Raw genomic sequence first — 14,338 nt, forward strand, 5'->3', positions numbered from 1 at the left:
TGGCCCTCGAGCAGGAAAAGGTTCCCCACCCCTGATATAGATGGTGAAGACGGTAGATGGGAACTGGAGCTAAGTTATGAGCGCCAGGAGAGGACAGAACAGTCATGTGACATTATGGCCCCTTTCCACTGTGTGGTCCATGTCATCTATTTAAAAGTTGGTCCATGCAAAAGCGGACAGTTACTGAAATATATTCGTAATCCTGTCCTTAGTTACAGATAGGGTTACTGATGTGTGAATGGGACCTAAGGATGCATTCACACATACAGGATCTGCTGCAGATTTGGAGATATCAATGTAACTAAATGCATGCATCAATCTGCAGCAGATCATGTATGTGTGGATGCATCCTTGAGATTTTCTCTTCCTGGATGCTGGATGATTGTATTTGAGTGCTCCTATTTAACCGTCCCTGTGCCCCTGCAGTGCAGTGTGCATCGCTGGGCTCCCAATCCTGTGATGTCCCTACTTAGAACTGCCTATTCAGCCAATCAGGAGGAAGTGCTTCTGAGCCAGTCCTACTTTACACTAGTTTGAGAACTCCTCTGCTGTCTGACTGTCCATTTATAAAGGAGCTGGAGTCTGAGTCAGTCCCTGATAAAATTCAGGAGTAGGAGTCAGAGTTGCAGCCTTCTGACTCCACAGTCATGGTTACCAATGAAGATACCGCAGATATGATAGGGAAGCTGTGAATAAAATCTCTTAAGCGCACCTGCAGACTGTAATCAGCACCTTTAAAGAGAATGTACCATTAGGTACATCGCTTTAAGATTTTTACATGAATAAGCCTGTGCACGGTGCCAGTCTACTCCATTCGTCACACTGAGGGCCGGCGTGCCTGCCTCCAGTGTTTCAGGCCAGTGCCTAGAATAGACAGTCGCTGCAGCAACAGCACACCCACGACAGTCTATTCATGTAAAAATCCCGGTACCAGTATATACACGTCCAAGTATACATATAGGGTCAGAGCAGAGCCTGGCTTTACTCAGTCTTACTGGCTGAGAGTACAGGGTAAGAGGGTTTTTTTTCTTTCCATCTGCTTCTCCTTGTGTGGTGCAGTCTCTATTGTGGTGGCCATTGCTGTGGCGGCACTTTGTCTGCTGGTGGTGTGGCCCAGATCCCAAGAGGGCTATGTCTGGCAGCATTGGGGCTGCTGAGCAACTGACCTTCTCCCTCTTGTGGCGCTGTTTGCTGTGGTGGTGGTAGTCGCATGGGTCTGAGACATTAAGTGACCCACACGTTATCAGGAACCTTGATGTGGTGTGTGGACTTAAGATTGCTGAAGGAATTATTTTCCTGCGGCAGGCTGGGAGGTTCAGAGAGTGACCCTGGTCTGAACCGCCACAATCCCGGCTGCTTTCTGCAGCCCAGGACCGTGGCTATTAGCAGGTATGGCCGATCGCCACACCCGCTAATAAGGACAGTTAAAAACAGCTGTCAAACATTTAAAAGTCATTTGCAGCCCCTTCCCTGGTGTCTAGTGGCCAGTTCTCCCCCCCCCCCCCCCCCCCCCCGCGATGCAATTGCGGATGGGAGATCCAGTATACTGACAGGGCCCGGGCTCAGGATCGGAATGGAGCTGATCCCGACTCGGCAATCCATACGTCTGGTCTGCTGCAGACCAGAATAAAAGAGCACCAATCTGATAGATCAGTGCTCTATTTTATAGACAGCATTGATCTCAATAGGAGATCAGTGCTGTGTATATAGAAGTCCCCCAGGGGGCTTCTAATTAATGTAAAAGAAGGGAAAAAAAAAAAAGAAAGTGTTTTTATTAATAAAAAATCCCCTCCCCTAATAAAAGTCAGAAATACCCCCCTTTTCCCATTTTATAAATAAACATACATATTTGGTATCATCGCATGCATAAATCGCCCGAACTATTGAATTTTCACATTTCTGATCTCGCACGGTAAATGGTATAAGTGCGAAAAAAATTCCAAAGTGCAAAATTGCACATTTTTGGTTGCATCAAGTCCCCAAAAATTGTAATAAAAAGCGATTAAAAAAATTGCATATATACGCAAGTAAGGTACCGATAGAAAGTACAAATCATGGCGCAAAAAAAATTACACCTCAAACAGCCCCATAGACCAAAGTATAAAAGCGTTATAAGGATGGGAATAGAGCAATTTTAAGGAAAATTTGGTTGTTTTTTTTTTAAAGATTTTAAGTTTTTAAAAGCTACCAAAGTAAAAGTTATGCAAGCTACATTGCGTTATAATTATTATCAACTTGAGGAACATAGATAACAAGTCAGTTTTACCATAGGGCGCATGGTGTAAACACAAAACCACCCCAAATAAGAAATATTCTCATATTGCCACTGGAAGAAATTGTCACCAACTTTCAAGCCCAAAAATTATACATGTTCATATATATGGGCAGGATACACAAAACCAAATATACTGCACACTGCTCAAAAAAATGAAGAGAACACTCAACCATACTAGATTTGAATGAATAAAATATTCTTATTGAATACTTTGTTCTAACAAAATCACAAATGGAAATCAAATTTATTAACCAATGGAGGCCTGGATTTGGAGTCACACACAAAATTAATTTTAAAAGTGGAAAAACATACTACAGGCTGATCAATCTTTGATTTAATGTCCTTAAAACATGTCAAAATGAGGCTCCGTATTGTATGTGGCCTCCACGTGCCTGTATGAACTCCCTACAACGCCTGGGCATGCTCCTGATGAGGTGGCAGATGGTCTCCTGAGGGATCTCCTTCTAGACGTGGAACTCCGGGACAGACTGTGGTGCAATGTGATGTTGGTGGATGGAGCGAGACATTAAGTCCCAAATGTGCTCAATCGGATTAAGGTCTGGGGAAAAGGCGGACCAGTCCATAGCCTCAATGTCTTCATCTTGCAGGAACTGCTGACACACTCCAGCCACATGAGGTTTAGCACTGTCCTGCATTAGGAGGAAACCAGGGCGAACCACACCAGCATATGGTCTCACAAGGGGTCTGAAGATCTCAACTCGGTACCTAATGTCAAGTCAGGCTACCTCTGGTGAGCAAATGCCACCCCACACCATTAATGACCCACTGCCAAACCGGTGATACTGAAGGATGTTGCAGGCAGCAGATCACTCTCCAGGCGTCTCCAGACTGTCACATCTGTCACATGCACTCATTGTTAACATGCTTTAATCTGTGAAGAGCACAGGGCGCCAGTGGCAAATATGCCAATCCTTGCGTTCTCTGGCAAATGACAAGCGTCCTGCACGGAGATGGGCTGTTAGCACAACCCTCATCTGTGGACATCAGGCCCTCATACCATCCTTATGGAGTCGGTTTTTAAACGTTTGTGCAGACAAACTGGAGGTCATTTTGCAGGGCTCTCATAGTGCTTCTCCAGTTCCTCCTTGCACAAAGGCAGAGGTAGCAGGTGCTGCTGCTGGGCTGTTACCCTCCTATGGCCTCCTCCATGGTGTACTGGCCTGTCTCCTGGTAGTGCCTCCAGTCTCTGCACACTACGCTGACAGCCACCGCTCCGATCGCCCCCGCCGCGAGCATACGTTACCTGCTCCGCGTAGCAGGTCTTCGAAATCCCCGGCTCCCCTCTTCAGCGCATTGATTGGCTGAAGAGGGAAGCTGGGAATTTCAAACGGCTCCTCTTCAGCCAATCAGTGCTGCCATGCATTGATTGGCTGAAGAGGGGAGTCGGGAATATCAAACAGCTCCTCTCCAGCCAATCAGTGCTAAAGAGAAGCACTGATTGGCTGAAGAGGCGTTTGAAATTCCTGGCTCCCCTCTTCAGCCAATCAATGCACTGAAGATGGGAGTCAGGGATTTCGAAGACCTGCTACGAGGCGGCGGGGGTGGCGATAGAGACGGCGCAGGGTTCTGCGGATGAGCGGGCGTTGCTGCGGGCGACGACTGTTTACACGGAACGATCGGCAAATTTTTTGCGAACGACGATTTAAGAACATGTTAAAAGATTAAAATGAACGATTTATCGATCGTTCGCCGCATTTACACGTACGATTATCAATCAAATTCGATCGTTATCACGAAAATTTGCCACATAATCGTTCCGTGTAAACGTAGCATAAGGGTCCATTTACACAGAAAGATTATCTGACAGATTATCTGCCAAAGATTTGAAGCTAAAGCCAGAAACAGACTATAAACAGAGATCAGGTCAAAGAAAAGCCTGAGAGGTCTCCACTTTTCAAATCCATTCCTGGCTTTGGCTTCAAATCTTTGGAAGATAATCTTTGTGTAAATGGACCCTAAGTGGACAATTTGATTTCTCAGAAGTTTTAATTACTTGGAGTTACATTGTGTTGTTTAAAAAGATCCAAGAAAATTTCACTCATGTGAGTTACGATGCGTGGAGTCCCTGGAAGCCTGGTGCAGAGCGAATCAGCCACGATAGTAGTCCGATAGTTGATGGGAGTCATGGTGTAGGATTGATAGAGACCTTAATTAATATGACGTAAAAACCATAGGTTTCAAGGGTGGCCCTCTTCATCAGATTTTTACAAACATAGATAATTCTTAGGGCTTTATAATCAGGACCCACAGGTGCTTCAAAATTAAAATTTCCCAGCTCAATCAGTCATTGGATACATTGTTAACAGTGCCTATTATCTCTAAACCTCAAACTAACTAAAACACATGCATTGATAAGCAAAAAAAGAATATCAAAATTACAACTATAAAAATATAATAAACTCTTTAAAAGTATCTTTATTTTTTGTTTGAGGGTAAATTCACACGGGCGGATCTGCAGCAGATTTAACGCCGCATATTTGCAGCGGATACAGTCTCCGTGACTTCCAATGTGACTACATGCTGCCAGTATGTAGTCCCGGCCCTGATGGGACTTGAACCCAGGTCTGAGAGCATAGCAAACCCAACACTTACCATTGCACTACAGGTAGATGCTGTTCAAACAGGGGTGGATTAGTTCATCAAATAGATCAAAAATGTAAGTAATGAAATAAAATAAAAAAGATACTTTTAACCCTTAGAGGACCAGGCCAATTTAAATTTTTGCGTTTTCGTTTTTTCCTCCTTGCTTCCTCCGTGCTTAAAAGGCCATAGCACTTGCATTCTTTTACCTAGAAACCCACATGAGCCCTTATTTTTTGCCCCACTGATTGTACTTTGTAATAACAAGCTGAATTTTTTCATAAACAATGTGTGGTGAAATTGAAAAAAAAAAAAAAAAAAAAACACATTTCTTTTATTTGGAGGGTATTTTTTTTACGCCATTCGCCCTGGGGTAAAACTGACTTATTGTATATGTTCCTCAAGTTGTTACGATTACAATGATATGTAAGATGTATAACTTTTATATCATGTGATGGCTTGTAAAAAATTCAAACCATTGTTAACAAAAATATGTTCCTTAAAATCGCTCCATTCCCAGGCTTATAGCGCTTTTATCCTTTTGTCTAAGGTGCAATTTTGCACTTTGTTTTTTTTTTTTGCGCTTGCGCCATTTACCGTGCAAGATCAAGAATGTGATAAATTAATAGTTTGGCCGATTACGCGCGCGGCAATGCAAAACATGTTTATTTATTTATTTTTATTTAGAACATGGAAAAAGGAGGGTATTTCAAACTTTTATTAGGGAGGGGGCTTTTATTAACAACACTTTTATTTTTCTTTTACACTTATACTAGAAGCCCCCCTGGGGGACTTCTAGTATAAAGCACACTGATCTCTCATTGAGATCTATGCTGTAGCGTTATACAGCATAGATCAATAAGATAGGCACTCGATTGCTTCCGGCTTCCATTACGGCGCAGGCCCCGCCCCGAGCCGGACGTGCGGATCACTCCTCCGGGACGATCCACCCCACTAGACACCAGGGAAGGGCTGCATAATGTAATCGGATGCAGCTGTCAAAGTTGCATACTTAATTAGCTGGCACGGCGATCAGACCGTGCCCGCTAATAGCCGTGGTCCTAGGCTACATGTGGCACCCGGGACCACGCTCTGAAAACCCGTAGGCGGCACTGGACGTGCCTGTACACCCAGGGTCGTCTAGGGGTTTAGGAGTTTATTATATTGTTGTAATTTTGATATAATTCTATTTTAGCTTATCAATGCATGTGTTTAAGTTAGTTTAAGGGGGTTTAGCGGTAATAGGCAGTATTAACAATGTATCCAATGACTGCTTGAGCCGGGAAATTTGAATTTTGAAGCATCTGTGGGTCCCGATTATAAAGCCCTGAGAAGTATCTATGTTTGTAATAATCTGATGAAGAAGGCCATCCTCGAAACATGGTTTTTACATCATAATAAAGGTGTTTAAAAATCCTACAACACTACTCCCATCATCTATTGGACCACTATCTGTGGCTGATTCGCTCTGCGCCAGGCTTCCAGGGACTCCACCCATCGTACCTCAGAAGAGTGAAACTTTCTTGGATCTTCTTACCGAATTTACAGACCCCCGGATGGACAGCGGGCGTTAAGTTGGTTCAGCTAAAGCTTCAGGTGGTGTCGGGCTTGTAGCGCGACCACCAGAGGAGAACAACACCATATCTGCATTAATTGGACACAATATGCTACAATAATACACTATGTGCGCCGGGCACTGTTTTCTTCTACTTCCATTGTGTTGGTTAAAGGAAAAGTCCCACCAAAAACTAATTAATATGTTGTTCTTTCATAAGCAAAGTTAGACAAATTCCTAACATACACTAATTATGGAAAATGCCAATATAGTGCTATTTCAGTCAATTTACTAGATCAGGCAGGCTTCAATTTAAAAAAAAAAATAATAATTATAATAATATATAAAAATAAATAATAAATAATATATAATAAATAATAATAATTAATATATAATAATAAATATAATAATAAAAATAAATAAATATATAATAAAAAAAATAATAAATATATAATAATATATAATAAAAAAAAAAAAAAAAAATTATATTATATATATATTATATATATATATATATATATATACACACACACACACACACACACACGACAAGCTCTTAACAGTGCTATCCCCATGCATCCTTCACAATATCTTTAAGCCACGGCCTCTAGCAGCATTTGGATTGGCCATTTGCCATCAGTGACTGGCGCTGAACCCAGCTGTAGTCACTGAGCGGACAATCCACCAACGGGAAATGGTAAAAATGGAAAGTGGTAAAAAATAAATAAATAGGTACATAAACTGGGTAACGTTGTAATCTGTTGTAATTGTAGTTGTAAACTGAACAACATATATCATGTCAGTTTTACGACATGGTGAACATCGTAAAAATGAGTCAGCAAATTTTTTTGGGAGGTCGAGTGGGTGTCATAGTGGAATGGCCACAGTGATCGCTAAATCTCACCCCCTTGGACATCCACCTGTGAAGCCCAGAGCTTACCGAGTGAAAATCCACAGTGTGGAATACAAGCAATAGTGGATTCTGGCCACCAATGCAAGCATTTATGCTGGGTTGTTAATATCAGCACCTTGTAAATGGGAGACACGCAGGGCTGTGGAGTCTGTAAGCCACGCCTCCAACTCAGACTCCTGATTTTATCAGGGACTGACTCCAACTCTCGACTAAGGGCCCTATTACACGAAATGTGTAATAAACCCAATGATTAGTCAATGGATTGTTGATATAGGATTGCACCTATAATTGTCGAGCGCCGACCTCGCATCGCTACGTGTAATAGCCATGCGCAGCCGGCGATTTCAAAACTCTATATATATTACCTATCCAGGGCTGCAGGGCTCCTCTTGTGCTCCATTTCTCCCCGGGTCCCGTGCACGGGACCCGATGAGAAGCAGACTGCATGAGGACCATGCAGCCCTTGTTAAATAATTATCGAGCCGTGTAATAGGCCCAGTAAACGAGCGCCGATTTAGCAGATCGGCACTAGTTTACAGTTATTATCAGGCCCCCATCGGCCTGTGTAATAGTACCCTTAGACTCAAGCTCCTTTATAAATGTCCAGTCAGACACCAGAGGAGTTATTTATCACACTGATCTTAATTATAACTGGCTCAGGGGTGACTTGACTGAATTTGGAAAGATAAGAAGCAGATTCTCCTGAGTGTGCAGTGGATGCAGCTAGTCTCCAGCCACCACATCCTGAACAACTCAAAACTAGACTAGATGGAACCATATTCAGCATATTAAAAAAAAAACTGCCAACAATGCCAGATAACTGTGGTAGAGGGGTCAACCATAGCGATATAGAGGTCAAATATGGGCCCAGATTTATCAGCTCTCTGTCAGCGTCTGCGCCCCTGAATCATAGGAGCCCTATTGGAACTATCACACTGAGGACAGATGTTACTGCTCCACTACTTATGGCTTCTCCTTCTCTATAATACATAGGATATCTACATATTACACTGCTGTTCATAAACAATCATTCAGAATCCAGGAAGAGAACAGCACAGATCTCCCCCCAAACAATGGACAATTCCAGCTCAGAAACAAACTGCCATATAGTAAATTGACAACTTTTCCTACTCTACAGTCATGGCCGAAAGTTTTGAGAATGACAAATATAATGTTTTAACATTATATGCTGCCCTCTGGTTTTTATGTGTTTGTAAGATGTTTTTATCACATACAGAAATATAATTGCAATCATATTATATTATGAGAAACAAAAGCTTATATTGACAGTTAGAATGAGTTAATGCAGCAAGTCAATATTTGCAGTGTTGACCCTTCTTCAGGACCTCTGCAATTCTCCCTGGCATGCTCTCAATCAACTTCTGGACCACATCCTGACTGATAGCAGTCCATTCCTGCACAATCAATTCTTGCATTTTGTAAGAATTTGATGGTTTTTGTTTATCCACCCGTCTCGATGATTGACGACAAATTCTCAATGGGATTAAGATCTGGGGAGTTTCCAGTTTGTTCCCTGAGCCATTTAGTTATCTCCTTTGCTTTATGGCAAGGTGCTCCATCATGCTGGAAAAGGCATTGTTGATGCCAAACTGCTCTTGGACGGTTGGGAGAAGTTGCTCTTGAAGGACATTCTGGTAACATTCTTTATTCATGGCTGTGTTTTTAGTCAAGACTGTGAGAGCCGATTCCCTTGGCTGAGAAGCAACCCCACACATGAATTGTTTCAGAATGCTTTACAGTTGGCATGAGACAAGACTGGTGGTAGCGCTCACCTAGTCTTCTCCGAATAAGCTGTTTTCCAGCTGTCCCAAACTATCGGAAAGGGGATTCATCACAGAAAATGACTTTACCCCAGTCCTCAGCAGTCCACTCCCTGTACCTTTTGCAGAATATCAGTCTGTCACTGATGTTTTTCCGGGAGAGAAGTGGCTTTTTTGCTGCCCTCCTTGAGACCAGGCCTTGCTCCAAGAGTCTCCGCCTCACAGTGCGTGCAGATGCACTCACACCTGACTACTGCCCTTCCTGAGCAAGCTCTGCACTGCAGGTAGCCCGATCCCGCAGCTGAAACACTTTTAAGAGACGTCCTGGCACTTGTTGGTCTTTCTTAGGCGCCCTGGAGCCTTTTTGGCAACAATGGAACCTCTCTTCTTGAAGTTCTTGATGATGCGATAGATTGTTGACTGAGGTGCAATTTTTCTAGATGCAATACTCTTCCCTGTTAGGCCATTTTTGTGCAGTGCAATGATGACTGCACGTGTTTCTTTAGAGATAACCGTGGTTAACAGAAGAGAAACAATGATGCCAAGCACCAGCCTCCTTTTAAAGTGTCCAGTGGTGTCATTCTTTTAATCATGACAGATTGATCTCCAGCCCTGTCCTTATCAACACCCACACCTGTGTTAATGGAGTAATCACTGAAACAATGTTAGCTGGTCCTTTTAAGGCAGGGCTGAAATGACGTTGAAATGTGTTTTGGGGAATAAAGTTCATTTTCTATGCAAATATTGACTTTGCAAGTAATTGCTGTTAAGTTGATCACCCTTTATAACATTCTGGAGTATATGCAAATTGCCATTTTAAAAACTGAAGCAGTAGACTTTGTAAAAATTAATATTTGTATCATTCTCAAAACTTTTGGCCATGACTGTACAGTGGGGCACCAACCGAAAGTAAAGCACCCCCATTTTTTCCAACTCCAGCCAAAACTAGATCTACTCTAGATAACTCTGACAGCCCTGGATACAAACTGAGGAGTACTTCAAGCTTATTCTGTAGTGGATCGTTCTGTGTTAATGTCATACAATAAAAATTAAAGAGGTATTATCCTTTATTTTACATTTTATGTAAAGTTATATAACTTTAAGGAAAATGTAAAACTTTTTTTATTTGTACATTAACTGGGGTTAACATAGCCCCTCTGCTTCCCTCAGTGACTGTGTTGGGGTCTGCAGGGCTGCATAAGCCATGATCCTAAAAAAAGCTATATATCGCAGCATGCAGTCAAGCAGAGTAAGCAGGGATGACTATCAATCTCAGCTTGTTTTGCTTCACTGTGCCACAACTTTAAGGTAGTCTTAGTATTACTAACACTGCATGCAGTGGCATTAGTGATATGTAGTTGTGCCAGGACCAGGGCTTGAGAAGGCCTGCAGTTCACGCCACACACATTGGAGGTAGCAGATGGGCTGTGTTGTCTCTTATTATAATTTGAAATCCTCATCAAATTCTCAGGTACATGTCACATGCTCCACTTTCTATTTAAAAATACCATACCAATATTTTTAAAATGGCCACAATGTTGGACACTGACCCTCACTGATTTTCCCCCTTCCTCTTAGCAACATGCCACACACAGAATGGTGATCCCAACCACCACACAATCCATTCACTATTATTGGTTTTAAAATCATAACATTTTATAAGCTCTTACTCTTCAGGTCACGAATAAAAGAAACTGGCTTGATAGAATTTCCACTGTTTGCAAAGGCTTGAATCAGATGGTTCTGCATAATGCACAGCATACAAAATCCACACTGTGGACCTGAAAATGAGAGGAAAGCATAATGACTATTCTATTCACAAATAGCCAATCATTATGGTTAAAGGGGTAGTGCAACCAAAAAGGTTTTCCCCCATTCCCTCCCCACATTAAAACTATATCTATATATATCTATATATATATATATATATATATATATCTATATATATATATCTATATATATCTATATATATATATATCTATATATATATATATATATATATATATATATATATATATATATATCTCTATATCTATATCTATATATATCTATATATCTATATCTATATCTATATCTATATCTATATCTATATCTATATATATATTAATATATATTAGATAGATATATATATATATATATATATATATATATATATATATATATATCTATATATATATATCTATATATATCTATATATATATATCTATATATATATATCTATATATATATATCTATCTATCTATCTATCTATCTATCTATCTATCTATATCTATATCTATATCTATATCTATATCTATATCTATATCTATATATCTATATATATATATATATATATATATATATATATATATATATATACACACACCATCTTGCAGCCACGGGGGCCATCTTGGGTCGGGGCATAGGGCCCATACGTCATGATCCGGGGCGTTCCTGGGGCTTCCGGGCACTGCCTCCCTGCCTTGGCACGCCTTTTAAGCTCTGCTATTGGTTAGCCTCTATCTACAGTAATTCCACTACTATTAGAACTGCAAGTCCCAGCGCACCTGATGGCCATACACTGGACTGACATGTGTATGGCCATCGGGTGCGCTGGGACTGGCAGTTCTAATAGTAGTGACATTGCTGTAGATAGCGCAGCAGGGTAAAGAAGGTCATACACTGGACTGACAGTGTATGGGGGGAGCACAGTCCCCGGAGCTGACCCACAGAGCCCAGCAGCGACCACCCCTCCACACCGCTCCCTTCTCCAGCTCCCAGGAGGAGCAGAGCATCACACCTAGCTTATCCGTCTAGGGGGGATGCCAAGCTGTGGCGCTGCAATCAGGAATATGCAGTGTCCGGAGGTGGCCTGTGAGCAGCGCTAACAGCTCTGGAGCCCCGCGACACGCTGAGCCTTGTCTGCCGCTCTTGCTGACCGGTAGACTGCAGTGTCTGCCCCTACTGGGAAACTATTTCCCATCATGCATTGCTTCTCCCTGATGAACCGATGATATAGCAGAGCCGATGCCGGTGGCCAGTGGCTGCAGATGTGGTGGTGGGCGAGGCTGGATGTTGGCGGTTGGTACTGGTGAGGGGGGAGGCTGGATACTGGCAGATGGTACTGGTGAGGTGCATGGGAGATGGAGGCTGGCAAATAATCCTAGTGAGAAGCGGGGGGAGGGGATGCTGGTGGCCGATACTGGTGAACTCTTATCTAGTAAGCTAAATCCTTTACCATATCACTGACACCTCCAGGAATATCAACCCTATTGCAAATATACTTACAGTTGCGGCTATGCTCCTTAGACAATAGGTAGTTAGCTAGAGGAGGAGTGTATGTCAGACACTGCACAGTAGAATTCAGAAAGCAAGTGTTCCCCAGATTTTGAAGGCCGGCTCCCACCCTGGAAATGCGCTCCCATTTCATAGATAGCTTCTCCACTGGAAAGAGAACCTTCTGAGGATGTGGAATGCCATCTGAGCTACTAGATGGGAGCTCACTACCTGGAACAAAACAAACAAAAACAAAACATTAGTCACAATCTAACACTAAAGAAACTAATATAAAAAAAAACCTTAATGTGCCTCTACTTATACAGCAGGTGAAATAAGTATTGAACACATCACCAATTTTCTAAACAAGCTATTGATGTGAAATGCTCAGTAGATAAGTAACAACCCATCCAATCCACACAGGAAAAGTAATCAAACCCTAGTAGAGATGAGCGAACCTCGAGCATGCTCGAGTCCATCCGAACCCGAACTTTTGGCATTTGATTAACGGTGGCTGCTGAAATTGGATAAAGCCCTAGGGCTATGTGGAAAACATGGATATAGTCATTGGCTGTATCCATGTTTTCCAGACAACCTTAGAGCTTTATCCAAGTTCAGCAGCCACCGCTAATCAAATGCCGAACGATCAGGTTTGGATGGACTCTAATGCTGCGTTTACACGGAACGATTATCGTGCGAATTCGCACAATAACGACCGAATTCAAACGATAATCGTTCCGTATAAACGCAGCAAACGATCAAACGACGAACAAGAAATCGTTCATTTTGATCTTACAACATGTTCTAAAATAGTCGTTCGTCATTCGCAAAAAATTTGCAGATCGTTCCGTGTAAACAGTCGTTGCGAAAGTCCGGCCCCCCAGCTCGCAGCCCGGCCCCCCGCGCCGACTCGATCGCCACCCCCGCTGCCCAGATCGCCATCCCCAAAACCCCAATCACCCCCACCACGAGCATACCTTACCTGCTCGGCGTAGCGGGTGTTCGAAATTCCCGGCTCCCCTCTTCAGTGCATTGATTGGCTGAAGAGGGGAGTCAGGAATTTCAAACAGCTCCTCTTCAGCCAGCCAATCAGTGCTCTGAAGAGGGGAGCCGGGAATTTCGAACACCCGCTACGCCGAGCAGGTAAGGTATGCGATCGGGGGCGATCGGGTCGGCGGCGGTGGCGATCAAGCCGGTGAAGGGGGCTGCGGTTGACCGCGGGGCCGGGCTGCGGGCGCGCAATCTTAAAACAATCGCAAAACGATTTTTCCGTACTATATATCGTACTGTCTAAACGCTGATAGTAATGAAAAAAAATAGTTACTCCTACATCGTTAATCGTACGATCGGCCGAATTATTGTTCCGTGTAAACGCACCTTAACTCGAACCCGGTTCGCTCATCTCTAAACCCTAGATGTCCATAAAGAAAGTTGCGTGAAAGAAAAAAGGTACAAAAAGTTATGAAACATCATGACACCAGCTGAAACCTATTAGTAATTTGAATGTGATCCTGACACTTAACTAGGATGTACCACCAGGTACATCCTCTTTAATCTGAACCGGCGGATCGAACGGCGCCGTCATGGGGAAGGCGGTGCTGCGGTCCGTTTTTTCGGGCCGGTGCTCAAGCACTGGAGGAAAGCTGGCCCGTCCCCAGTGGGAGGGAATTCCCTCCCCTCTATGACGCAGCTACAATCATTCTAATGGAGCCGCGTCATACAGGGGAGGGAATTCCCTCCCACTGGGGACGGGCCGGCCTACCTCCAGTGCTTGAGCACTGGACGGTTCCGGTGCATAGAACGGCGCAGTGCACGGGAACCGGACCGCGGTCCGAAAAACGGACTGTGGCACCGGCTTCCCCGTGACGGCCCCGTTCAGTCCGTCGGTTCAGATTAAAGAGGATGTACCTGGTGGTACATCCTCTTTAAGGCTGCGTTCACACTACATATATTTCAGT

General features: G+C 43.1%; 1 protein-coding gene across 4 annotated transcripts in view; it reads right to left on the bottom strand.

Annotated features, from left to right (window-relative positions):
- USP36 (ubiquitin specific peptidase 36) overlaps positions 1–14,338 on the bottom strand; it is a 224,882-nt gene that overhangs the window by 137,149 nt on the left and 73,395 nt on the right. For all 4 annotated transcript variants that reach the window (XM_069951540.1, XM_069951541.1, XM_069951538.1 and 1 more), the window contains 2 exons: positions 12,393–12,611; positions 10,796–10,906 (listed from right to left, as the gene is read on the bottom strand). In XM_069951540.1, coding sequence (XP_069807641.1) covers positions 10,796–10,906; positions 12,393–12,611 — 330 coding nt within the window. The remainder of the gene's footprint in view (positions 1–10,795; positions 10,907–12,392; positions 12,612–14,338) is intronic.

This window comes from Dendropsophus ebraccatus, chromosome 14 (assembly GCF_027789765.1).
Source record: "Dendropsophus ebraccatus isolate aDenEbr1 chromosome 14, aDenEbr1.pat, whole genome shotgun sequence".
Classification (NCBI taxonomy): domain Eukaryota; kingdom Metazoa; phylum Chordata; class Amphibia; order Anura; family Hylidae; genus Dendropsophus; species Dendropsophus ebraccatus.